This window comes from Cyprinodon tularosa, unplaced genomic scaffold (genome assembly GCF_016077235.1).
Source record: "Cyprinodon tularosa strain WSP-4 unplaced genomic scaffold, ASM1607723v1 ctg1669, whole genome shotgun sequence".
Taxonomy (NCBI): Eukaryota; Metazoa; Chordata; class Actinopteri; order Cyprinodontiformes; family Cyprinodontidae; genus Cyprinodon; species Cyprinodon tularosa.
Window position 1 is genome coordinate 1993 of NW_024038503.1, and position 26835 is coordinate 28827.

At 42.5% G+C, this 26835-nt stretch overlaps 1 protein-coding gene across 1 annotated transcript; it reads left to right on the forward strand.

Annotated features, from left to right (window-relative positions):
• Window positions 1–427: 427 nt before the first annotated feature.
• LOC119780834 (multiple epidermal growth factor-like domains protein 10) lies at window positions 428–26500 on the forward strand. Its single transcript, XM_038281048.1, has 8 exons — window positions 428–582; window positions 1070–1204; window positions 5113–5340; window positions 5720–5835; window positions 19484–19586; window positions 20026–20058; window positions 20135–20329; window positions 26050–26500. The coding sequence occupies exons 3-8, from the start codon at window positions 5283–5285 to the stop codon at window positions 26211–26213; spliced, it is 669 nt and encodes a 222-aa protein (XP_038136976.1). The 5' UTR covers window positions 428–582; window positions 1070–1204; window positions 5113–5282; the 3' UTR covers window positions 26214–26500.
• The last annotated feature ends 335 nt before the right edge of the window (window positions 26501–26835 follow it).

Sequence of the window (26835 nt, forward strand, 5' to 3'; positions counted from 1 at the left end):
TCAAAGAACAATTTATCTCTGTCTATTCAAACTATTACCAAAAGTGGGTGGATCTGGCCTGAGTGATAGGAAAGTAGTTAGTTTTGTTTTTAGTGAGCAAAGTGAGACCTTTGAAGTAAGGTAGGGACATTTTCTTAGTGTTTGGTAGAATAGAGAATGCCCTTCAGCTCTACAGACTCAACAATCTGAGTAAAGTTCTATTGTTCTCAAGCTTATTCAGAACTCTGCTAAAGCCTTTTGGATAAGAAGCAATGCATCTTTAAAAGTTGTAGAAGTCCTGGTTCCTTCTACTGAAGCCTTCAGGATGAACTCCTTCATTCATAGAGAGAACGTCTTCTTTACAGTCATCTCCTTAGAATATATCCTGTTGATATGAGGCCTGTTTTGATCTTAAATGTTTCCTGATGTAATGAAAGTGCAACTGTGTGTTAACAGGTGCACACTGCAGCAGTCTGTGTGAAGAAGGACGGTGGGGCCCAAACTGTTTGCTGCAGTGTGATTGTAAGAATGGGGCCTCTTGCTCCCCAGATAAAGGAACCTGTGAGTGTTTACCAGGATACAGGGGCACCTTCTGTCACAGAAGTAAGGACCAAATGTTCATATCATAAACATCATTTTATGTTTAATGATCATTATTTTAAGATGGTTAGTAATAATTATATTCCTCTCTGGCAAAATAAATCTTCAGAATTAACTAAATAATTAATTCCTGTGTTTCCAGTAACAACTGTCAGTTAAATTTAGGCCTGAATGATGAATGATCCAAATCTTCTTTGAGTGTAAAGTCGGTTAACAAAAGAAAGGTGAAGCCAAATAGAAACGCTGTGAAATGGATTTTATTTAATTTATTTCTTCCCACAAAGAGGTGACTGGTGGAATTAAAAAGACTAACATTTTTACCCCTCTTATTGGTTTTATATTTGTAGATCATCCATTTGATCAGTTGAAGCCCAACAGTCTGATAGTGACAGTGCTACATTTATTCATATGTTTTTGCATTTACAGTAGTTTTTCCTTTGGTTAAAACATAAGAGTCCTAATCTTAAGGTTTCCTCTGATTCTGTTGTAGTCTGCTCACCAGGTTACTTTGGTCATCGCTGCAGTCAAACCTGTCCACAATGTGTCCACAGTAAAGAACCATGTCATCACATCACAGGGCAGTGCCAATGTCTGCCTGGCTTCAAAGGACTGCTGTGTAATGAGGGTGAGACGGATGCAAATAAAGTCATTTCTAATGTGAAACTGGTGTTTCTGTTAAACATGGCCTAATACAGAAAAGGGGTGAAGGAACCAGACCAAGACCAGATCAAGACCAGACCAAGACCAGACCTTCCCGGACCAAGATCAGACCTTCCCAGACCAAGACCAGACCAAGACCAGACCTTCCCAGATCAAGACCAGACCAAGATCAGACCAAGATCAGACATTCCCAGACCAAGACCAGACCAAGATCAGACATTCCCAGACCAAGACCAGACCGTCCCAGACCAAGACCAGACCAAGACCAGACCTTCCCAGATCAAGACCAGACCAAGATCAGACATTCCCAGACCAAGACCAGACCAAGATCAGACATTCCCAGACCAAGACCAGACCAAGATCAGACATTCCCAGACCAAGACCAGACCAAGATCAGACATTCCCAGACCAAGACCAGACCTCCCCAGACCAAGACCAGACCTTCCCAGACCAAGACCAGACCAAGATCAGACATTCCCAGACCAAGACCAGACCTTCCCAGACCAAGACCAGACCAAGACCAGACCTTCCCAGACCAAGACCGGACCAAGATCAGACCTTCCTAGACCAAGACCAGACCTTCCCAGACCAAGATCAGACCTTCCCAGACCAAGACCAGACCTTCCCAGACCAAGACCAGACCAAGACCAGACCTTCCCAGACCACGACCAGACCAAAATCAGACCTTCCCAGACCAAGACCAGACCAAGATCAGACCTTCCCAGACCAAGATCAGACCTTCCCAGACCAAGACCAAACCTTCCCAGACCAAGACCAGACCAAGATCAGACCTTCCCAGACCAAGACCAGACCCTCCCAGACCAAGACCAGACCAAGACCAGACCTTCCCAGACCAAGATCAGACCTTCCCAGACCAAGACCAGACCTTCCCAGACCAAGACCAGACCAAGATCAGACCTTCCCAGACCAAGACCAGACCTTCCCAGACCTTCCCAGACCAAGACCAGACCAAGACCAGACCTTCCCAGACCAAGACCAGACCAAAATCAGACCTTCCCAGACCAAGACCAGACCAAGATCAGACCTTCCCAGACCAAGATCAGACCAAGATCAGACCTTCCCAGACCAAGACCAGACCAAGATCAGACCTTCCCAGACCAAGACCAGACCTTCCCAGACCAAGACCAGACCTTCCCAGACCAAGACCAGACCAAGATCAGACCTTCCCAGACCAAGACCAGACCAAGATCAGACCTTCCCAGACCAAGACCAGACCTTCCCAGACCAAGACCAGACCTTCCCAGACCAAGACCAGACCAAGATCAGACCTTCCCAGACCAAGACCAGACCAAGACCAGACCTTCCCAGACCAAGATCAGACCTTCCCAGACCAAGATCAGACCTTCCCAGACCAAGACCAGACCAAAATCAGACCTTCCCAGACCAAGACCAGACCTTACCAGACCGAGACCAGACCTTCCCAGACCAAGACCAGACCTTCCCAGACCATGACCAGACCAAGACCAGACCTTCCCAGACCAAGACCAGACCAAGACCAGACCAGGACCAGACCTTCCCAGACAAAGACCAAACCAACGCCGTGGCTGAATGTTCATCAATATGGAAAACACTTAATGAGATTATGAATTATACACCACAAAATCCAGCCACACATAGATACACCTTTTCTGAAGCACAGCTCCGCATTAAACCAGGGAGCCAGCTTTGTATTTTTAAAGTGTTTCTTTTTCAAAGAGGCTGCGTTGTCTAAGGCAGTACACAGAGACCTAGTAACCCCATCAACAAAATCATCAACCTGTGAGCGTCATGATCTGCTCTGATGGCTCAGCTTAAGTTGTTAATTTTACTCACCTGCCTAACACTTCCTGGTTTTCTAATTATTATTCATCTCATCCACCTGTGTCTGTGGCATTATATTTGGTTCAGCCCGAGCGATCGGGGCCAGATCATTATTTGTTTTCTGCTAGTCTGTTTGGGTTTTAGTTCTTCCATGGTTCATGTCCTGGTTCCTGGCAGGCCAAGGGGTTGAGAGGTTTCATGTTTGTCTCATCTTCTGATTCTGTTCTGATCCCTCTCCACGGAGCCCTCAGGGTTTTGGCTTGGAACGTGGGGAGGGTTTTATTCCCATAAGCTTGGCTCCTAGGAGGAGACCAGTTTAAAGTCCTGCATAAATCCTGGAACATCTCGTCTCTGCTTCCCTCAACCACTGAGCCTGCCCGTCTGTATCAGAGTCTACCTGTCTGCTTCTGTGCGTTTCTGTGTGGGCACGCTTCTGCACCTGTCTGACTCTGGACTCTGAACCTGCCTGAAAGCTCTGTGGATTCATGGACGTCTGGATCCAGCTGTTCCTGTTGGGTGGAAAACCTCTGATAGAGTGGAGGTTTCTTGAATGGTGAACTATTCCTGCCTGCTCTCTCTTCTCCTGACCTGGATGGGCTTCTTGCTGAATACTGGGTCCTTCTTTCCTGATTATGACTCTGAATGGGAATAAACTAAACTGCTGCACTCAGCAGCACTGCTCAGCAACACAAAGGAGAGAGTAATTAAAACAGATTCTTTAAAATTTATAACTGCACTATCTGATAAAGATCTACTAAAATGGAACCTTCTTTTGGGGGAGGAGAACTCTGTTAAAGTAATCCTGAAGGTTATTAGAAAGTGGTCAGAGAGGACAGGGTTGTGGAAATACTATTATTTCTTCACATTCTATGCCGTATGTCAGCACAGATGAGAATGTGTGGGACTATTCACATTTTGAACAAAGCCAATAGTGTCTAAGATAGCATTAAAGGCTGCTCTTAAGCTACCGCCTTCAATGTCAGCATGGATGTTAAAATCTCCCAATATGATGACCCTGTCAGTATTTAATACCAAATCAGAAAGGAACTCTGAAAACTCTATAAATTGAGAGTAAGGACCTGGTGGATTAATGTGTTTAGTGTCATGATGTTACAAAGTTCTGACCCAAAAATGCAGATAACCGAACAGAGAGACCAGGGGAAAGGTTTAACAGGTTTTATTGAAGAAGTAAAACAGGGGAAGAAGTGTAACTCTGAACACAGCTCAACCGGAACTGTAAAGTGAGGGGAAGACAAAGCGGTTAGTTCAGGCTCAGTGGGGAATTTGACTCGTGAAACTTGGAGAAGCTGTTTTGGTCGCCGACTCAAGTTTCCAGAGAAGTTGTTGTATCCTTAAATCCTGTCTGTGTGCCGTAGTTCCAGTGTTTGTCTGATTCGGTGGAGGGTGGAACAGGTTTTTCCCAGAATGAGGCTGATAGTTGGAGAGAGGAGAAACTGACTGCCACTCAGATTTCCTGCAGTACTTGAACGGGTCGTAGTGGAGAATAATCCCTTTCTCAGTGGAAAGCTCAAACAATCTCTTTGGGAAGGTGGATCCAAACCTCCTGTTTGAACCCCAGCTCAGTTTGAAGTTCACCTGATCCTTCCAGGGAGAGAAGGTCCAAGAGATCCAGTTAGCAGGACGACTTCCTGCCAAGAGACAAAGACAAAAACAAAGTTAAACTCAGGTTGACAAAAACTTAGCTTGACTCAGCAAACTCAGCTTGGCTAGTGTACCCTAAACTGGCAAACACTCTGGTGTCGAGGTAGTGGCAGTCAGCAGCTTAAGAACGCTCCGTTAACGAGGAAACCATCAGCAGGTGTGTGAGGAGGCGGACCAGAACCAGGCGCCTCCTGGTGGAGGAAGGGAGACAAACACAGAAACACAGACACAAAAACAGGAGTCCTGACATTTAGTGAGACAGTAATGTTATAGATTTTTTTTATTTGCCTCAGCTTTTAGGAGAGGTCATCATTTCCAATGAGATCTAGTTCACACCTGAATTGTCTGGTTAATGTAATAGAGTGAAACCTTTGTTCTCTCTTTCTGCAGTTGGCGAAGTTGTGACTGAAAGGTTCAACAACTTGACCAGCGAAGCTGAACATGTGAACCTCTACCAAATAGGAGTCATTGCAGGCATCATTGTTCTAGTTTTCCTGGTGCTTCTTCTCCTGTTCCTCTTCATCATCTATAGACATAAACACAGGAGCAAAGAGAGCCCCATGCCCGCTGTAACTTACACTCCTGCTAGCGGGGTCACGCCTACTTATGCATTGACAGGTAAATTACAGTTATTTATTGGTTAAAAACTAATTAGTTCTCTAAACATGCAAAATTATCAAACAATGTCTATTACAGGTTAAATGGTTCTTAACAGTTACAGGCTTCAAGTACTAATCTATTTGTTTACAGATACTGTTTAAAGATAATGTCTTGTAGATGTTATCTCCTGGGAACAACCTCTAATAGAACTATAGCGTTGATGCTGCGTATGAACTTTTTCAACAGAGAACCTACCGCTGTACCAGACTTCCTGTGTTGTCTGAAACTATCCTCTTAAGTCTGCAGAACATCCAAATATGTTTTTTGATCCAAATCTTTATGGAATCATAAAAGAAGCTCTGCTAACAATCTGCTAATCCTACATTCTTATTTTTAGAGGCTCACACTCCATCATATGAGACCCACCCAAGCAACTATTTTTCCAACCCAAGTTACCATACCCTTACACCGTGCATCAGCCTGCGACAGGCCAGCAGTGATCAGTATGGAAAGGTATGAGCACAGACATACATTTTATACAAATGGGTGAAAACTTATGGCTGAAAACACTATTTATGTACTGTTACATTACTCTGATGCTACATTCACACCAAAAGTGATTTGAGCTGCAGAAGCAGCTGGTTTACATGCAAAGCTTATGGTTGAAGCGCATCTAGGCAGATCAAAAGGTCCCGCAGTGCATCTGGAGCAGCAGAAGCAGAACCTCATGAGCATTTCTGAGGCGAATGACAGTTCTCTGAAGCAGCTGATACTGTAGATGGAAATGTTGCTGCTAAATGCTCACATCACATCAATCAACTTGTAGCACAGACCTGAAAAACGCTAACATCTACTTCCAGCCGCCACCAACAGGAGGGGAAAACCCTGGAGAGGCTCCCGGGCCTGAGGCAGCTGCTGCTGGGGATTCCCAGTGACAGCGCAGCGCCGGTATGTGGGGGTCTGAGCGGCTCCCACAGAGAAATAATCTTTGAAGGCAGGATGGTAATCTGGATGAACTGACTGCACAGACCATGTTTTCAGGAGGACTTTCTCACTTCAACATAGATTCTAACTACTTTCTACCCGCTGATCACAGCTAATATAGCAAAGCTGCTCTCTGGCGTCGAACACAGGAGCAGCAGAAGCATCAGACGCATCTGGACTCACTTTACTGGACGTCTGACCTTAATGTGGACAAGCATTAGAAATGAAGCAGCAGAAGCTTCTTTGATGCTCCAATATAAACCAATCAACGTAAGGCAGGTTTTGGTGTCTCTGTCTTTCACACAGAACAGCACCAACACTTAAAACCCACTAGACCTTCTCTTGCTTGTTGGAAGGTAACCTACCAACTTTATTTCACTGGTGGTTTTGTTATCCAAATAAACTGAATTGAATTGCTTCACTTTCTGCTTGAATTTTTTTGGTTAATATTTCCTACTTTAAGGATGCTAATAGGTCTATTATTTCCTATACACTACCGTTCAAAAGTTTGGGGTCACATTGAAATGTCCTTATTTTTGAAGGAAGAGCGCTGTAGTTTTCAATGAAGATAACTTTAAACTAGTCTTAACTTTAAAGAAATACACTCTATAGATTGCTATTGTGGTAAATGACTATTCTAGCTGCAAATGTCTGGTTTTTGGTGCAATATCTACATAGGTGTATAGAGGCCCATTTCCAGCAACTATCACTCCAGTGTTCTAATGGTACAATGTGTTTGCTCATTGGCTCAGAAGGCTAATTTGTCATGTTGGGTTATGGGAGCTAAACCCAAACGCAGAACACCACGGAGACAGGATGAAAAGTTCAACAGTTTATTTAAGGAAACACATTCCAGGTTATAGTATTGATACTGAATGAGTCCGGGCTGGTCACACAGAATTCTCTGATCTGTGCTTCAGGCTGGGAGAGGAAACCCAAAGAGTCCAGAGACTGGGGAATGAGCAGAGAATTAGACAGCAGCGGGGCTAGGCTTCTGACCAGTTGAGAATCTGTCCATGAGTTGCTCTAGCTCTCCCCTTGAGAACAGGCAGGAAAGTTCCAGACGACGAGCTCCTCCAGAGCTCCTGAGATGCGGCAGGCAGATTTCAGCAATGGAGACTCCTCCAGAGTCCCAGGGTTCAGTCAGGTTTCTTCCTAGAAGCAGAGAAGACAAAACTGATCAGGTTCTGGTTCTGGTTACAGTGGAGTCAGAGAATCAGACAGGCTGGTTGGCTCAGGGTTGCTGTACCGTGATTAACAAACACTCTGGCGTCGGGGTGTTGTCCACAGCCCACTTAAAGGAATAGTACACCCAAAACATGATTAGCCTTCATTTTCTACTCACCCCCATGCTGAACAACACTCTTGAGTACTTTTTTGATATCTCAAATGCATCTGGAGATCTGGGAGGCTTCTTGCTGTCTGCTGACATTCAAATAATGGAGGTCTATGGCGCCCGAGGCAGAAAGGTCCATAAAAGTCCACAAAAAACGTGTCAATATTCCTCCATACTGCTCGTCCAATGTATTCCAAGTGTCCTGAGTGGGTAGCATCCAGAATTTACTCGAAACAAAGTCATTTAGAATGTTTTTAGAGCATAAACAGTAGTGTATAGGATTTCCTGAAAGCGCGCACATGCGCGTTCACGACGCTACGGAAACCGCGGCAGACCAAACCAGATGAAAGTGCGCATTCAGCTCGGCAAAGAACTCATGCTCTTCCTCAACACTGAAGTCCTCAGACATTTTTCTTTCGTTGTTTCTTTCTTTGCACAGGTAAACAGCACATTTCTTCTTCTACGCTTGCATTATTGGCAGAGCAGACGCTGAATGCGCACTTTCATCTGGTTTGGTCTGCCGGCTTCCGTAGCGTCGTGAGCGCGCTTTCAGGAAATCCTATACACTACTGTTTATGCTCTAAAAACATTCTAAATGACTTCGTTTCGAGTAAATTCTGGATGCTACCCACTCAGGACACTTGGAATACATTGGACGAGCAGTATGGAGGAATATTGACACGTTTTTTGTGGACTTTTATGGACCTTTCTGCCTCGGGCGCCATAGACCTCCATTATTTGAATGTCAGCAGACAGCAAGAAGCCTCCCAGATCTCCAGATGCATTTGAGATATCAAAAAAGTACTCCAGAGTGTTGTTCAGCATGGGGGTGAGTAGAAAATGAAGGCTAATCATGTTTTGGGTGTACTATTCCTTTAAGTACTGGTCCCCTGATGAGCAGATGAGAGTCAGCTGGTGAAGGCAGCTCCAGGTTCAGGAAATCCAGTACGCCCTCTGGTGGAGGAAGGTAGATAGCACCCCATATCCCAACAGATGAACAAACAATCCAGAAGGGATCCTCTGCGCCCTCTGGTGGGCAAGCCTCTGGATCCCAACATAATTGATGATTAGACAACCCTTGTGCAATCATGTTCACACATATGAAAACAGTTTAGCTCGTTACAGAAGCTACAAAACTGATCTTCCTTTCAGCAGATTGAGTTTCTGGAGCATCACATTTGTGGGGTCAATTAAACGCTCAAAATGGCCAGAAAAAGAGAACTTTCATCTGAAACTCGACAGTCTATCGTTGTTTTTAGAAATGAAGGCTATTCCATGCGAGAAATTGAAGATTTCCTACAACCGTGTGTTGTCCTTCAGAGGACAGCACAAACAGGCTCTAACCAGAGTAGAAAAAGAAGTGGGAGGCCGCGTTGCACAACTGAGCAAGAAGATAAGTACATTAGAGTCTCTAGTTTGAGAAACAGACGCCTCACAGGTCCCCAACTGGCATCTTCACTAAATAGAACCCGCTAAACAGCAGTGTCAACATCTAGAGTGAAGAGGCGGCTGCGGGATTCTGGGCTTCAGGGCAGAGAAGCAAAGAAAAAGCCATATCTGAGACTGGCCAATAAAAGAAAAAGATTAAGATGGGCAAAAGAACACAGACATTGGACAGAGGAAGACTGGAAAAAAGTGTTGTGGACGGATGAATCCAAGTTTGAGGTGTTTGGATCACAAAGAAGAACGTTTGTGAGACGCAGAACAAATGAAAAGATGCTGGAAGAATGCCTGACGCCATCTGTTAAGCATGGTGGAGGTAATGTGATGCTCTGGGGTTGCTTTGGTGCTGGTAAGGTGGGAGATTTGTACAGGGTAAAAGGGATTCTGAATAAGGAAGGCTATCACTCCATTTAGCAACGCCATGCCATACCCAGTGGACAGCGCTTGATTGGAGCCAATTTCATCCTACAACAGGACAATGACCCTAAACACACCTCCAAATTGTGCAGAACTATTGAGAGCAGAAGCAGGCAGCTGGTATTCTATGGGTAATGGAGTGGCCAGCGCAGTCACCAGATCTGAACCCCATTGAGCTGCTGTGGGAGCAGCGTGACGGTATGGGATGCAGGAAGTGCCCATCCAACCAATCCCACTAGTGGGAGCTGCTTCTGGAAGCGTGGGGGGGGGGATTTCTGCAGATTACCTCAAGAAATTAACAGCTAGAATGCCAAAGGTCTGCAATGCTGGAATTGCTGCAAATGAAGGATTCTTTGACCAAAGCAAAGTTTGATGTAAAAAAAAAATACAAATCATTATTTCTAACCTTGTCAATGTCTTGACTCTATTTTCTATTCATTTCACAACGTATGGTGGTGAATAAGTGTGACTTTTTAGGAAAACACAAAATTGTTTGGGTGACCCCAAACTTTTGAACGGTAGTGTATGTGTTCTAAAGCTGTGGATATTTTATTTCCCTCTTCTCTTGCCCAGTTCACACTTGAAAACGTGACTCTAACATTATTCCTATTATGTGTTTATGTATCAGTTATACACTTGTTAATATCATTAAGACCCACCATAAACAGTGTTATCTAAATTTATTGGACTGTTCATGCTAAAAAAAAATCATTTTTTATTTTTACTGCTGCAGAAACTAAAATGCAGCAGTTAGAAATAAAAATGGGAAAATCACGCAACACAGGAAATGTCCAGGACACACAGGACCTGCGTGGGAGGGATCAGATGGAGGCTCAGGTAGCAACAAGGAGGCAGTCACTGTCAGCTGCACATCGGTCAGCTGCACGTGTCAGCAGGTTTGCTCCATGCTGACATTTCTGTATTGGAGTGTCTTCGATGAGTTCAGGGACCTTATCAGCCAGAGCTGTATGGTGAGTGAAAGAGTAAGACTGCTACTGGCTGAGCAGTGGCTACAAAAATCCACCTAAGTTTGAGGTTTCCTGACGAAATTTACCAGGGTGGAGTCTGTGTTTATTTATGGAGGGAAGGAACAAAAACATAAACCACAAACTTGTGTCAATATCTTTGTTGGATCTTTCCATTGACTTCCATTCATTTCTACAGCCTAACTGCATCCCTAACCCAAAGCATTGCAGGATCATACCTAAAATGAACCCCAATCTAAACTCAAATCACACTTTAGTCCTAAACATGACCCCTAACCCAAAACAGATATTCTCCGAGAAAATTGGCCTCCCAACATATTAAAATCAAGAACACACAAATACCTAGGGTAATGTGTCTAGTATAATAAGCGAGGCAAAAAACCAAACAATGCAGAATTCTGATCCAACAGAAAATAACTGTGAGCCTCTCTTAGTAACTTGTTACTTTAATTTCTACATAATTGTTAAAGGAAATCGTCTTGGCAAAACATTAAAGTAGTCCAAGGGACAAATCAGGAAGAGTCCCACATCCATTTATGATTGCATATCCTCCATGGGCGTAGGTTTGCATAGGGACCATAGGGACATGTCCCTACCAACATTTTGTACTGACTTATTTGTCCTTACCAATAATTGGATGTGAACAACATGTTTATAATTTACAGCAACAGTTGCTTCTTTTCCTCTGGCAGCTCCTCCACCTGGTAGCTGCAGCTGCTCTTTCCTGTATCTTTCACATAGCAGCGCATGGAACTGTGCTGCGCTTATTAACTCTCTGATTTTTATGCCTTACGTTCCTCTTTCTCTCTTTATTGCTTGTTTTTTATTCTGTATGTGTGCCCATGCGCGGAGCACGAAATAAAAACAAATGACACTGGAATACGGCAGTTACCAAAATGAACTAGTCCCAATTAAAAAACTAAATATTATCTACACTAACACAGGCGAAAGCTTCTATATATATCAGCTGTTATTTCTTTTGTAGAACAAAACAACACGAGAAGTATGATAAAGATCTGCTATTTTTTGTTTTCCACATAAAAATAGTTCTATTTAATTGACTTCTACTTCTAGAAATAGAATTAAGACAAACAGAGGAGCTCTATTTACACTGATTCTATTTTTCTAAATTTCCACATGGTAAATAAGTAAATTAGTACAAACATTAATGTCTGGTAAATAATGCTTGAATCTGGCTGTTTATTTTGGTTACTATTACATTACAGATAAGATAGGGTTATATTGTCATATGTACAACTTGTATAGTAAAGTTAATGTTTTAAATGCTCAGCGTCAGTTCCTCTTATAGTTCCAGCGCTCATGTAAATACATTTATTTGCCGTCCCTTTAATGTATTATTTTTCATGATAGAGAGAGAGCAGATTAGATATGAAAATAAGAGTGGGTTTTACCTCTGCACCATTCTATAACTTCAAAATAAAACTCAGGATAAATCCACATATAACAGATATATTTAGACTATATTTGGTTAAATAGGAACATATTTACCTTCTGTCTTAGTCGCTGGTAAGTTTAAATGCAATCCTTTTCAAAGTGGAAAAAAGTCCTAATTCCACATTCATCAGAGCCAGTTATGCTTTAAACATTGATAAACAGCATCTAGTGTGTGTAGTGCTAATAAGATTTGCATTAATGTAGGAAGAAATGCTGCTGTTCTCTTTAAACAAAATGTGCCCTGATGCTCACATTAAGCATAAAAAAGAGCATGCATATTTTTGCAAAGGACCAATGACATCAGACCAATGAAGCTGAAGACTAATAATGTCCCTAGCAAAGTTGAAATCAAACCTATGCCCTTGATACCCTCACTAGTAAATTATGTAGAGTTACACTGCAAAAGCTGATCTAAAAAAGTGAAAATTTGTTGTTAGAATTAATGAATCTTCCCTTCACTTGAGCAAAAAAAAAAGGCGGATTGTTTGGGTTCCAGTTTGTGGGGGTTGTTTTTGTTCTTTTGCAGTTCCTCTGTGCACCCACCAGATGGTACCATTGTTCTCTGCTGGTCTGGAGGGCTTCCTGTTCTTCTAGCCTCTCACACCTGCAGCCTATTGGTTCATCACTTCCTGAGGAGTATTTAAGCAGCAGACTGTCTTCACTTCCTTGCCAGAGTGTTTGCCAGTATTGGGTACTCTAGCCCCTCAGAGTTTGCAAAGTCTAACTTTGAGTCCCTGTTTCTTCTGAGCTCTCAGCGCTAACCACGTTTTTGTCTATTGATTCTCCGGCAGGATATCTCTGATCCACTGGATAAGCCAGGCCCTTCAAGTCTTGGAAGGGACTCTCTCGTCACAATGAGAACAGGAGACAGATCTCCTCATCTGAACGCCGTTTACTTCAGGAACTTTGTGACAGTCTGCTCAGATGCTCCTCAGAACCACCATAGTCTGCCTGTCCGCCCTCCAACGAAGAAAACCTTCTACAGATCAAGCCTCGACAAACGGGAACTCTGGAACCTCCACTAACAACCTCAGTGAGTCCAAGTCAAACCTTGAATTCAAATAATCGGCCACTTTTCCCAAAGTCCTTGAACTCACCACTCTGAACCTCCCCAAGCTGAAGAACTGTTTTTTATAGTCTCTTTATAGTAATCTCTTCAATATACTGTTTAACTTTTTCCAGTCTCTGAGAGTGCTTCTGCATGTGGGCCAAACACATTAGACCCATCATGACAGAACACTCTGGCCAAACCGTAGACACAGCAGAGCTATCCAGAAAGCACTACAATTCCAACAAACAGCTATTCAGAAACATGACAACACTCTTTTGGAACTGGTAAACCAACAGGCTGAGATGGACCGACGGTTAATGGATTTTTCTGAATTACTCCGTGTTCACTCTTTACTGAACCCCGGTCTGGTCAGCGAGACTGCACCGCCTCTGGCAATCCAACCTACAGTCCATTCTGCTTTTTCCGAGTGCCAGCTGCCCAATCCTCTCAGGTTTGATGGGAATCCCAAGAAGTGCAGGGGATTTCTCATGCAATGTACCATCCAATTTAACCACTCTCCCAGTAAGTTTGTTTTGGATTCCTCTAAGATCTCCTACATTATCTCACATTTGTCTGATCGTGCCTTGGACTGCGCAGAGAGATAAGGTTCTCTTCGTCCACTGATTACAATTGCACTTTTGAAGAGTTTTTAACAGAGTTTAAACAAACCTTCAACCAGGATACAGATAAAGCTCTTAGCTCCCAAGATCTTAGAAAGGTAAGTCAGGCGCAAGATCAGTTGCTGATTTTGCTATTGACTTCCGCATTCTGATAGCGGCATCTGGATGGAACAATATTGCTCTCATGAGTGTTTATTCAAACGCCTTAAATGAGTCCATCAAGGACGAACTCGCCACATTAGATGAACCTGAATTGTTGGAGGATCTGATTAGGTTATCTATCCGATTGGAAAATCTGCCTTCAAAACTCCTCTTGGACATTTTGAATATTTGGTGATGCCTTTTGGTTTGACTAACGCCCCAGCTTGTTTCCAGGCCCTAGTTAATAACGTTTTGAGAGATTTCCTAAATGTCTTTGTTTTTGTCTACATTGATGATATATAGATTTTTTTCCAAGAACCTTTTCAATTAAATTAAATTCAGTTTATTTATATAGCGCCAAATTCACAACACATGTCATCTCAAGGCACTTTACAGTTCAACCAGTTAACTATGAGCCAAAGAGCCATGTCCGCCAAGTTCTACAGCGCTTCTAGGAAAACAAGTTATTTGTCAAGGCTGAGAAGTGTGAATTTCACAGACCTTGTCTCGTTCCTGGGCTTCATTCTAGAGGGCGGACAGGTAAGACCCACAGAGGAAAAGATCAAAGCAGTTTTGGAATAGCCCACTCCTGAAACAAGAAAGCAGCTACAAAGATTTCTGGGTTTTGCTAACTTCTATCGGCGGTTTATCCGCAATTACAGTCAGACAGCTTAACCTATTACAGCTTTAACCTCCACCAAGACCTCCTTTAACTGGACTCCTGAGGCTGACGCAGCTTTTAACCAGTTAAAGACCCTGTTAATGCTCCTGTTCTCATTCAACCAGATCCTGCTAAACAGTTCCTTCTAGAGGTGGACGCTTCAGACTCTGGAGTTGAAGCTGTCCTCTCCCAGATGTCAGATTCTGATCATAAGATTCATCCGTGTACCTATTATTTCCGCAGACTGCCACCAGCCGAGAGAAATTATGATGCTGGGGACCGAGAGCTGCTAGCAATCAAACTAGCCCTTAAGGAGTGGAGACACTGGCTAGAGGGCGCAGAACATCCTGTTTGATGTTTGGACAGACCACAAGAACTTGTCATACCTTCAGTCCGCTAAGAGGCTCAACCCTCATCAATCCCGTTGGTCGTTGTGCTTCTCATGGTTTAACCTCTCCATTTCCTTTCGTCCAGGTTCCAGAAACGTTAAGCCTGACGCTCTATCTAGACAGTTCGCCTCCTATTCTTCCTGCTAGCTGTTCTGTTGCCACTGTTACCTGGGAGATTGAGGACCTGGTAAGGCAAGCACAGAAGTCAGAACCTGATCCCAGGACAGGTCCCCACAATAAGATTTATGTACCTATTGCTATTCGTGCCCATTTTATCAACTGGTTGCACTCTTCAAAGTTCTCAGGTCATCCAGGCGTCAGTAGGACAGTGGCCCTTATCAACCGGCACTTCTGGTGGCCTTCCATTCAAAAGGATGTTAAAGAGTTTGTGTAAGCCTGTCCGACCTGTGCTCGAAACAAGTCCTCGCATCAGCCCCCATCTGGTCTGCTACTACCTTTGCCCACTCCTAAATGGCCCTGGTCGCATATAGCCATTGACTTCATCACCGGGGTACCTACCTCTAAAGGAATGACCACCATTCTGACCATAATCGATCGTTTTTCCAGTCTCTGAGAGTGCTTCTGCATGTGGGCCAAACACATTAGACCATGATCATAACACTGATCTGAAGAAATTAGTATTTCTTTTTATATATATGGCTGTCTTGGAAATTAACCAATCAATCAATGTTAATGTTGAAGTAAATGCTTGTAATGGAAATGATACGACCCTGCTGGTGCAGATCCTGCTGGTGCCAACCCTACCAGTGTCTCCAAACACTGAGATAAAGATTTGCCTGAGCTGGCTTTGGATTCCTGGATCTCTGAGCCTGTCTGTTCTGTTCTGTTTGCCTGAGCTGGCTTTGGACTCCTGGATCTCTGAGCTTGTCTGTTCTTGTTCCTGTTCTATTTGCCTGACCTGGCTTCAGACTCCTGGACCTCTGAGCCTGCCTGTTTTGATCTGTTTCCCTGACCTGGCTTTGAACACTTGCATGTTCTCCAGGGCTGCAACATCTGGGACACTATGGACAGGTCTCGCTGCATCTTTTTGGCAGCTACCGGCTGAATTCTGCCTTGCTCTCCGGGCGTGGACTGAACTTTTAAATCAGGTTAGTGACTCCCGTTCATCTTCTTTCTCTGATAGATTTACGTAGTCACTAACCTGTGTTTCTCTCCTGCAGAGTTTCCTACCTCAGATGCCCTAGCTTCACTGACCTGTCTTTAAATAAACGCTTTTTGAATAATTCCACCGTTTGTCTTGACTCAATACTGGATTCTCTGTTCTGCATCTTGACAATTATTGTGGAGGACTTTAATGTACATGTTGACAACCCTAAAGATAGCGGAGCAAAATAAATGTGTGATACACTTAAAAATGTTGGTTTAACTCAACAATCAAACAGCTAACTTACAATCGAAATACTATTTAGGTCTAAAGATTTCTAATGTTTCGGTAACTGGTGTTTCCCTATCAGACCATTTTTCTGTTTACTTTGAATCCATCTTTCTGACTAATCTAATTACCAAAAGAAATGTTCTTAAAAAGCATGTTATCATGGACAGTACAATTAATAACTTTATCCAGGCTCACCCTTCTGCTTCCACTTTACCTTGTAGATGAGCTGGATGATAGTTTTTTTAATTGTACGATCTGGTGAACTGTAAAGTGCCTTAAGATGACGTGTTGTGAATTGGCGCTATAGAAATAAAGTCAACTGAATTTAATTGAAAGTTGCACACATCATTGATTCCATTGGTTGAGTGAAGGATGCCTCTGGGAAGATTAAATCCCCATGGAGAAATGCTCCAGCAGCGAGAAATGAAAAGAGGGACTGAAGGAAACCTGAAGAAAGGTGGAGAAAGAAAGGACTCAAAGTTCATTATGAAATCTATACAGAGAAACTTCACAGATCAATTCAATTCAGTTTATTTCTCTAGCAAAAGTTAACATCATGTCATCTCAGGTCACTTTACAGAGACAAGTCAACCAGATCATCCAGTCAGATTGATTCAAAGTTTTCTATCTAAGGAAAACCAGCTGATTGCATCGACTCATTGAGTCTTCAGCAATCCCTCACACTAAGCATGCTTGTAGCGACAGTGGAGAGGAAAAACTCCCCTTGAACAGGAAGGAACCTCCAGCAGAACCAGGCTGCTGAGGCCCACTGGGGTTCAAGGAGACAGAAGCAGACAGAAGCACTAAAAGGCCTGCAATGAAGGACTTTGCAAACTTTTTACTAGAAAAATACATGATATCAGAAAAGCAGTCCGCACCTCAATGCTGTCTCCAGTTAAAATAAACTCAAAATGTCCCCATTCTGCCTAATAAACTGTTCAGCAGCGAAGCTCCACTTCCTGCTGTCTTGATGTTTTACACTCAGGTTTTATTAGGAAGATTTTGCCTGTTTTATAGCCTGATTTGATTAAAATCATAAACACATCCCTAATGTCGTGTGTTTCCCCCCAGAGCCTTAAAAAAAGCAATTATTAAACTATTGTTGAAAAGATAAGCTAGGACAAATTGGTCCTTCAGAATTACAGGCCCATCTCTAACCTGCCCTTCATCGGTAATATTATTGAAAAAAGGCTTTCAACAGTTAGACTTAGACAGATTTTATTTGTCATTTTGTTCACACAAGAGTAAACAAAAAGATATTTATATATATATATATATATATATATATATATATATATATATATATGTTAGGGATGGAACGGTTTTGCATTCGGGATGCGTTCGGTTCATGCGCTGCTCCTTTTTCTCATAGGGGAAGTGATTACACTCCAGAGCAGGAGGTGGCGGTACTGCGACCAAAGCCAACCACCAGTAGTAAACAAGAAGAAGAAGAAGAAGCGAAGCAGCGTAGCCGGGTGTAGCAGAATAAAATCAGTTGTTGTGGAGAATTGTGTGGGTATGGCGAGTGGAAAAGAACAGGAGTTGGAAGACGCGCCAGCAGCACTTTATAGGTCTGCTGTATGGGACCACTTTGCATTTAGAGTGACCTACGATGACGGCGGAAAGAAAGCTGGGGATAAAAGTGCAACAGTGTGCAAGCATTGCGCAACACGTTTTGTTTATGCTAACAGCAACACAACTAACATGTCATGCTAACCCCGAAATCCCTCATACTCCGTCAGCGCTCCGCCCCACTGCGCTCCAGACCGGCTGCTCAAAGCAAAGCCTACAGCCTCCACTGTGGCTTCGTCCGCTCCGCTCTGAGTTCCTTGGAGATGGTAGAGGGCATGCGCCAGATGATTAAATTCAAAGCAGCAAAACATGCGGAAATGATCCAGGGTTTCCGTGAATCATTAAAAATAATTACAATTCATTAATTTTTTGGGATTTTTTCATTAATTTCATAAATTTTTATTTTTAATTAATTTTTATTATGTTTATTATTATTTTTTATTTTTCGGTGTAACAATAAACATATACCGAACCGAACCGAAAACTTTGACCACGAAACCGTGAACCGAACCGATTTTGTGAACCGTTCCACCCCTAATATATATATATATATATATATAAACATATGACTTACAGATGTACAGTTCTAACTTTTTTTTAATGTAATGTTAAAATATAATAAATATAATAAAATACAATAGAATAATCTATTTTACAAAACATTCAGCAGTCTAATGGCGGTGGGGAAGAAACATAAACATAGTTAAATGCCTTCTTAACAAAGACCAGCTGCTTTGACGTCTTCCAGTCAGGTTTCCATAGCAACCAGAGTACAGAGTCTGCCCTGATTCAGGTGTTCACTGAGATCCGTATAAAGAGAAGAACCAGAGTGCTGGTATTACTGGACCTCAGTGCAGCATTTGATTCTGTTGATCACTGGATTTTATTAGAGCGTCTGGAAAAGTGGGTGGGCCTTTCTGGTTTAAATCCTACCTGAAGGACAAGGACTTCTATGAGTCAGTAGGGAACTTTACATCAGAGACCAGAAAAATCACCTGTGGGGTTCCTCAAGGCTCCATTCTGGGGCCCCTCCTATTCAACATATACATGCTCCCCTTGGCTCAGATTATTGTACACGTACTGAATTGTGCTATAGAAATAAAATGACCCTGCCTCTTAGAATAAGGTAATCAGATAATATGCACTTAAAATGAAATTATAGAGATTTTTATTTTCTTCTTTTATATATAAATCCTCCTAGTCCATATGCAAATTGTTTTTCCTCCTTAAATCAAGGCCAAATAAAGTAATAACAACTAGCCTGCTTATATTTCCATTTCTGCTGTATGTATTTTAGTACAAGGGCCAGAGGCAGTTCCATAGGGGCACTGGCCCTTGTTGGCGGGACCAGCGCTGATGTGCTTCTTTTCCACAGTCGAATGTTTATTTTCACAATCTATCATCTCTTGATGCTCATTAATGAATTAGTTTTTGTTTTATAGGGTAGAGTTGATCTCTGCTGTTATTTAGGAGTCTTCTATGAAATGAAGATCAACCAATCGACCCATTTCATGTATAGTTTATGTCGAAGCGATCTGTAAATACGGGCCTCATGAAAACCTGCTCCATCCTCAGGGATTTAAATACAGATATAGGTTCACTGTGGGCATAGGGTGACCCTGAAATGGTTAAGGGACCCCTCAGTTTTGGGCCGCCCCCCCCCTCCCTGACCCTAAAGTGTGACTCTTGTCATTTCCTGAATCTCTGCAGCTCTGCAGCCCTCTGTTTCCTGACATGGAGGGTGTGGATCTGGGTGTTCATTCTGCAGCAAAGCTGAGAAACTGGAACCGAGACGCCGCCTTCCCTGAGCTGGGTGAGTCCAGACGGATACAAACCTCAGGGAAAGCTTTTTATTTTAGAATTCCATTATAACTGTTTATATTCGATTCAACTATTCATCTTGTCTTTAAAAACTATAGTTCATGTTGGACATTTTGAAAAAAACTCCAAACAACTGCTGCAGTCCTGAGCAACGATCCAAAAACATGAGTGATACCTAAATATACGCTGCACACGCTGATAAATACTCTTTACACGCAGACATCATCCTGATGGACTCTGGTTATAAGCTTTTCACCCATACTTTGGTTTTACTCTTATTTTGAAAGTTGGACGAACATTTCAAATCTTTATTTGCAATGCTTTGATTCCTTCCTGAAGGTGTTTTTTTAAGAACTACAAATTTAACTTGTTTATTTTACTAATTCTTTTCAGATATTCTATAACGTCATGTGAACTTTTCTTCGTTTTAGGAGCATGTGGAGTCGACATGAATGCTATTCGGGGTGAGTTTTGCATTTCGGCTCAGCTGTACATCTTAGCGCTGATAGAATGGAAAACCAGCTCCTGTTTGTTTTTCAGACATGGTGAAAACTGCAGACTATCTTTCAAGCTCATATTCACTCGCCAGCTCTGAAAACCCATATGCTACCATAAAGGACCCTCCCCTGCCAACATCTACAAACACAGAATGTAGCTACATGGAAATGAAACCCCCCACCAGGAGGGATTCCAGCTATGCAGAGATTAGCAACAGCCAGAGGGTTGATGAAGCAGGTAAGTAGTTTAATGCTGGGTGGGGTTTTTTCTATGCATTTCCTTATAAACATGATTAGAATGTAGTTATTCATTCAGTAAAAATTAAAAAACAATCCACTGGACTTGGTTTTCAAGATTTGAAGACGTTTCTCCACCTCTCCAGGAAGCTTTCTCAATTCAAATGTCTGGATCCGCATTGAGTTTGAGTCTTATATAGACAAGGCCTTGTATCGCTTGGAAACATGCAAATGGCAACCATGAGTGGGTCGTTAGTTCCATCGTTAGCCTGTAATATCTGAACTTGTCTATGAATCTAGGGGTCGGTCGTTAAAGGGGGGATTGTCATTAAGGGGGGGATTGTCTCCTATAATACCTGAAACCTGTGTATGATTGTTAAGGGTCGGTCGTTAAGGAGGTATTGTTCACCGGCTGGAGCGGGTAGGTCCCTCGTTCCTCTGTGATGGGGTGGGGGGTTTGGTGATATCTGGAAGGGATCATGTCTATGATTGAATTGTATGTTTTTGGAAGCTGGAATCTGAGTCCACCACCTCTGTTTAAAGTTGGTTTTTCTCTCTTAACATAGATGGCTTCCTTCCTCTCAAACCACCTATTTTCTTTATCCAGAATATGGACATTCTGGTCCTCAAAAGAATGTCCTTTGTCCACAAGGTGTAGGTGTACTGCGGAGTCTTGTCCCGAGGCGGCCGCTCTTCTGTGTTGGGCCATGCGTCTGTGGAGAGGTTGTTTGGTTTCTCCAATATAAAGATCAGATCATTCCTCGCTGCATTGAACAGCATATACCACTCCGCTCATATTGGGTCTGGGGGTTTTATCTTTCGGATGCACTAGCCTCTGTTTAAGGGTTTGGTTTGGCTTGAAATGTACTGGGATCTTGTGTTTGGAGAAAATCCTCTTGAGCTTTTCAGACACTCCAGCAACATAAGGGATTGTGATGTTTTTGCGTTTAATTTTCCCATCGCTGTCTTCTGTTGCGTGTCTTTTGGATTTCCTTGCTGATTTGATAAAAGCCCAGTTTGGATATCCACAGTTTCGGAGAGCATCTTTGATGTGTTTCTGTTCTTTTTGCTTCCCATCTGTTTTAGTAGGGACATGTTCTGCCCGGTGTTGTAAGGTTCTGATGACTGAGAGTTTGTGTTCCAGTGGGTGGTGTGAGTCAAAAAGAAGATACTGGTCTGTGTGAGTAGGTTTCCTATACACTTCAATGTTTAGGCTTCCATCTCCTTCCATGCTCACCAGGCAGTCCAGATAGGGTAGTTTGTTGTCCTCGGCATCCTCTCTGGTGAATTTGATGTTACGGTCAACAGAGGTGATGTGTTTGGTGAAAGCTTCCACTTCCTCTAGTTGGATTTTGACGAAAGTGTCATCCACGTATCTAAACCAATGGCTTGGTGGTGTCCCATTGAAAGTGTCTAAAGCTCTCTTTTCCATTTCTTCCATGTAAAGATTGGCTACAATTGGTGATACTGGAGATCCCTTTGCGCAGCCATGCTTCTGTCTGTAAAAATTACCTCTGAATGTGAAATAGGTTGTGGAAAGACAAAGGCCCCGTAGTGTGCAGATCTGGTCCGGAGTGAAATTAGTCCTGTTGTTTAAATCACTATCTTGTTCAAGACGTGTCCTGACTGTTTCCACTGCCTCTGTTATAGGTATGCATGTGAAAAGTGAAGTAACATCAAACGATACCAGGGTTTCTCCTGGTGTCATCCTTAAATGTTTGGCTTTGTTGGCAAAGTCTTTGGAGTTTTCTATGTGATGTGGTGTGTTTCCCACCAAGGGAGCTAAGATATTAGTAAACTGTTTAGCAATGTTGTCTGTTACTGAGTTAATGCTGATGACAATGGGCCTGAGTGGTGCCCCTTCTTTGTGAATTTTTGGAAGTCCATATAAGCTGGAATTTCCTCCCCTGGATATAATCTGAAATAGACTGTGCTGTTAATTACCGTGTCTTTTTCAAGTTGTTTGAGATAGTTTATTACTTTCTTTTTGTAGCCGCTGGTTGGATCTCTTTTCAAGGATTCATGCGTATTACTGTCCTTCAGTAGAGTGATAATTTTGTCTTGGTAGTCTGAGGTGTTGAGGACCACGGTGCATCTTCCTTTGTCTGCTGGTAATATGGTGATGCTTTGGTCCTGGCTCAGGGATGTTATGGCTTTCATTTCCTGGGGTGTGAGGTTGGAAGGAGGTGGTTTGGCGCTGGACAGGGTAGCTGTTACTTCATTCTGAGTTGCTCTGCCTCCGTTTCAGCCAGGTTGTTGTTCCTGATGGCCGATTCAGTGGCCGTGATCAGTTCCACAATGGGTACTTCTTGTGGAGCAATGGCAAAATTCAGGCCTTTACTCAGTACATCCATCTCTGGTTTTGTCAGTGGTCTGCTAGATAGGTTTTTTACCCACTTGTCTTCAACCTTGATGTTGATGTTATCCTCCTTAGTCATGTTGCTCTCTTGTTTAAATGCTGCTTTCTGTTGTTATCTTTGGAATTTGGCTTTTTGTCTTTCTTTTGTTTTATGATGTTGCGAAAGCTTGGCTTTATTGACCAGCCTGGCAACTTCTTCAAACAAGGTTTCGGGGAGAAGTTTGGATAGCTTCTGCCTTGTCTGATCTATTTTGTGCGAGATAGCTTCAATTGTGAAGTGAGTCTGTCTAATCCTCTCACTAAGCAGCTTTTTGTGCGCATTCCTAAGAAACCAAGTCCAGTGGATATTTTTTGAATTTTTACGGAATGACTTTGACCTGGATGACTGAGAACCTTCATCAGCATAATGTAGTTATTCTGCTTTGCTGGGTTTAGATAACAAGGCTTGTTTCTGTTTTCTAACAAAATAAAAGATTAGATCTGCAGACGCAGGGCTGCCAACTTTTCCCCAAACCTTGGAGTGAGATTCAGAAATAGTTTGGACAGGAAACCGTGTCAGGGTTGGATGAGGACAGGTGCAGCTGAAGGTTGGAGGTTTTCAGACGGTTTAACTGAAACAAAATGGAAAAATGTTGAATTATTATAGCTCAGTAAATATTACTGAATAAGTTATCTGTAATTATGTGGAAAATCTTTCACACAATTAACATTATTTTCTATATTCTGGTGATTTTCAGAGAATTGAAATAAAGAAGAATGGACCTACTAAAATACTTGGATCTTACATTTACTGTAAATAAAGAATTTCACAACTTAGTTTATCAATTATTCTATGAAGTTCACGTAGAATAAACAATGAGGAACTAATGAGTTATTACTGGATCTGATACCAGAACCAGTGCAGTTCAATCCCATGCAGACTACACTGTGTGTTGATCTTTGGTAATAGGATTAAAAACATCTTAAGTCATTAACTTATTAGATTTTTACAATTGACAAAAAACAGCTAAATAATTCAGACCTTCCAGGAGGCTGTAGATTCAATAAAAACTCACCATGACAGCAGACAGCATTTCTATGGATGTTTCAGTTTGGGAGATGTGATGAAAATAAGTTTTAAAACATTAAATCGACCAAAATGAAGATAAATGAATAATTTAATTACTAATGAGATGAGAACATCCCTGTGGTTCCTCCTCTATCAATGCTCATCCTCTCTGTGTCTATCTGGTTGGACTTTTCTTGGCTGCTGATCTTTAAAAAATGAAATGTTATGCTTCTTTTCCTTTTGTGGACCTCCTGTTGGTTTGTGAGGCAAACCTGAAAGCTTGAAGAATTTAGAGATTTCTGTTGGTTTTATTAGTCCTAAAATCAGACGGGAGATTATTCAACTAGCCTGAGTAATAATTATGTAAGTTTGAGCAAAACTGTGACTAAAACTGGAGGAAAAACTACAGCAAACAAGGAGTAAAACAATAAAAAAAAGCACCAGGTATAGAGAAAACAAACCTTTTGATGTGATCCTACACTCAGTCTCCACATTATAATTTAAGCTAAATGCTGCATATTTTATTCATATTTACTCAAGTGCTAGACTGGTTAAAATGATTAATTTACTAAATGAATGAACCTAGTCCAGATAAAATGAGATAAATTAAAAAGACATACCTGGTAGTATCTGCCCGGTATTTATTCGATATCTGGCGCAGGTCCCGCAGCTCCGCTGCTCTCAGCGCAGTGAACAGGGTCATTATGTGTTAGCACTAAGGTTGTGTTGAAAACGTGGACCGTGTTTTTATCAACGTGGTGTTTCTACATATAAATAAGTGGAATGGAGTTGAGTTTTACTGTGCGTCATTTTTTAATTGTGGATATGGAGGGAGAGCTTGCAAAGACACTAAGACGCGTGAGTCTCACACCCAATGGGTGAGAGTTGACAGCCCTGCAGACGTAAGCTTGTTCAGAGTAATCAGCTCATCGTTTTACTCATATTTAATTGCATCTGCAGCCAGATGCCTCAGGGACATTTGCATTGAGTAGAATCAACAGTTTGCATCTGAACCCAGAGAACCTGCTAACCCTCAGAATTCTCCCTCGTGTTCTCGGTGCTGCAGGGTGGTCACACCAGCAGAAGTGTCCCATCCCACAGCAGCACCTACTGTTCATTTCCCACTGCATATCACAGCTATACATACAGTGCATGAATCTGGTCTCTCATGTTTCTGCTAGTTTAGGTACCAGAAATGAAAACATTCAATTTGGAGAAGCTTCTGTTCTCTTAGTTTCAGCTGTGGGTGCATTCACACCAAACGTGAATTCTGTGGAAATTTCAGTTTTGCTCACTTTGAAATTCACCTGACCAGCAAAAGGCTCCTTCATCATGGAGTCCACTGGTTGCTGGTTTGACCTCAACATTGCAGACTGGGATTTGCGAAGTGATTCACAGTTCTTTTTATTTTTGAAAGCCAAACAAAGCCGTCAGCCTCCCTGGGTTCACCAGATTCCCAGAGACAGAACCAGTAGGTAGTACAGAACCACCTCCTCCGGAAGCCATGACTGGATGACAGTGGCTTTCAGTGATACAGCAGTGGATTGGAGAAGCCAACTGACCTGGACTAGTTATAGAGGCGAACTGCGGTGGATAGGAGGAGGACGGCGGTAGATCGAATATATCAACTGGGCAAACAGAGCTGCTGTAGGCTGAGGACAGGCTGGGAGGATAGCGGTACATTACAGAGGCCTCCAGGGAGACAGAGCATGGAGAATATGACTGGCTAGGGCTAGCCTCTAGAGGCTAACAGTAGGAGATGGAAGGATAACACCAGAAGATCAGAGGAGTCTACTGGGCAGAGAGAGAGCGATGGAGAAGGGGAGAGAAGGCATCGGCTGCCAGCTGTCAGTGCTGGAGGTAGGATAGAGATACAGTCCCTCCAGGACTACATTTAAATGGCTTTTTTATGAGGCACCTTAAAACTACAGCATTCCACCTTAAACCTTTGTCAAAATGATCTTCTCTGTCTCCACTGCCTTCTTCACCAGACTCACAGCCACATCTTGTCCCTGACTGAATTTCTTGATGCAAATCTGAAAAAGCTTCAGATTTTCAAAGTTCGCTTAGCTTAATCTCCATGCAAACCAAATTTCATGAAGTCGTTCCACTCGCCTCGCTAACTTCTCCACCTTTGCTTTGTTCAGTTTTGCTCCACAGAAAAATAAGATGGAAATCCTTTGCTTCTGCGTCTGGTGTGAATGTACCTTAACGAGGTTTTGTTCATGATGTTGAAGTTTACCACTAGAAACTGGGTATATTCTGCACAGGAAGGGCTTTACTATGACTTTCTGCACCTCTTGCTTGATTTCAGACATGAGCACAGAAACCTTCCCATCCTCTGGAGCAGCGTTTGAGCATCAGCAGCTGGGGGAGGAGCTATTTGACCAAGCAAAAAACAGCTCCTGTGATTATGACTTGCTGCCACCTAGAAAAGACAATTATCCATCAGAGTGGAAGGAGGTGGATCGTGATTAAAGAGACAGAAACTCTGAACTAAGACCAGCTTTTAATATCTTTGCCTTTAACAATAATTGGTCAATATAGGGTACAGTTAATACCCTGGTAATATTTCTCTTATGTTTAATATCTCTATATTCTTTATATAAAGCAGTGCTGATTGATGTTTTAGCCTGTAGTACATGAAGGCTGTTTATTCCCATTGTTACCAAAGATTCACTCTAAAAGAAATAAGAGTTTTGTTTAATCATGGGTAGTCTCAACTAGTGTTGCACCGATACCAGTATGGGGCGGGGCCCCCGATCCAGCAGAGCCATAAGTTTCCTCAACTATTGTCCCCATTCCAGGTAGGCAATAAAAAGTTCTACTGGATTCACTTTGATTTAGTCTTTTTCCTGCTTCACTAAGGAAGGCAGCAGCTTGATGAAGCCGTGATGGTGATTATTTTACATCCAAGCAGGATGCAGTTCCTCATATAAACACACACATCGATTTCAATCAGATGGTATCGGTATGGGCCGATCGGAACAGCCAGGTATCGGGAATCGGGGCCAAAAAATGGCATCGGAGCAACACTAGTCTCAATATTACCTAATTACATTTTACTTTTAGTTTTGTGTGTAAGTATATATATATTTTT

Coding starts and splice junctions, on each gene's coding strand:
- LOC119780834 (XM_038281048.1), top strand. CDS start 5,283: ATGCCCGCTGTAACTTACACTCCTGCTAGCGGGGTCACGCCTACTTAT. Junction 5,341..5,719: donor GCCTACTTATGCATTGACAG/GTAAATTACAGT, acceptor TCTTATTTTTAG/AGGCTCACACTCCATCATAT. Junction 20,059..20,134: donor CGACATGAATGCTATTCGGG/GTGAGTTTTGCA, acceptor TTTGTTTTTCAG/ACATGGTGAAAACTGCAGAC.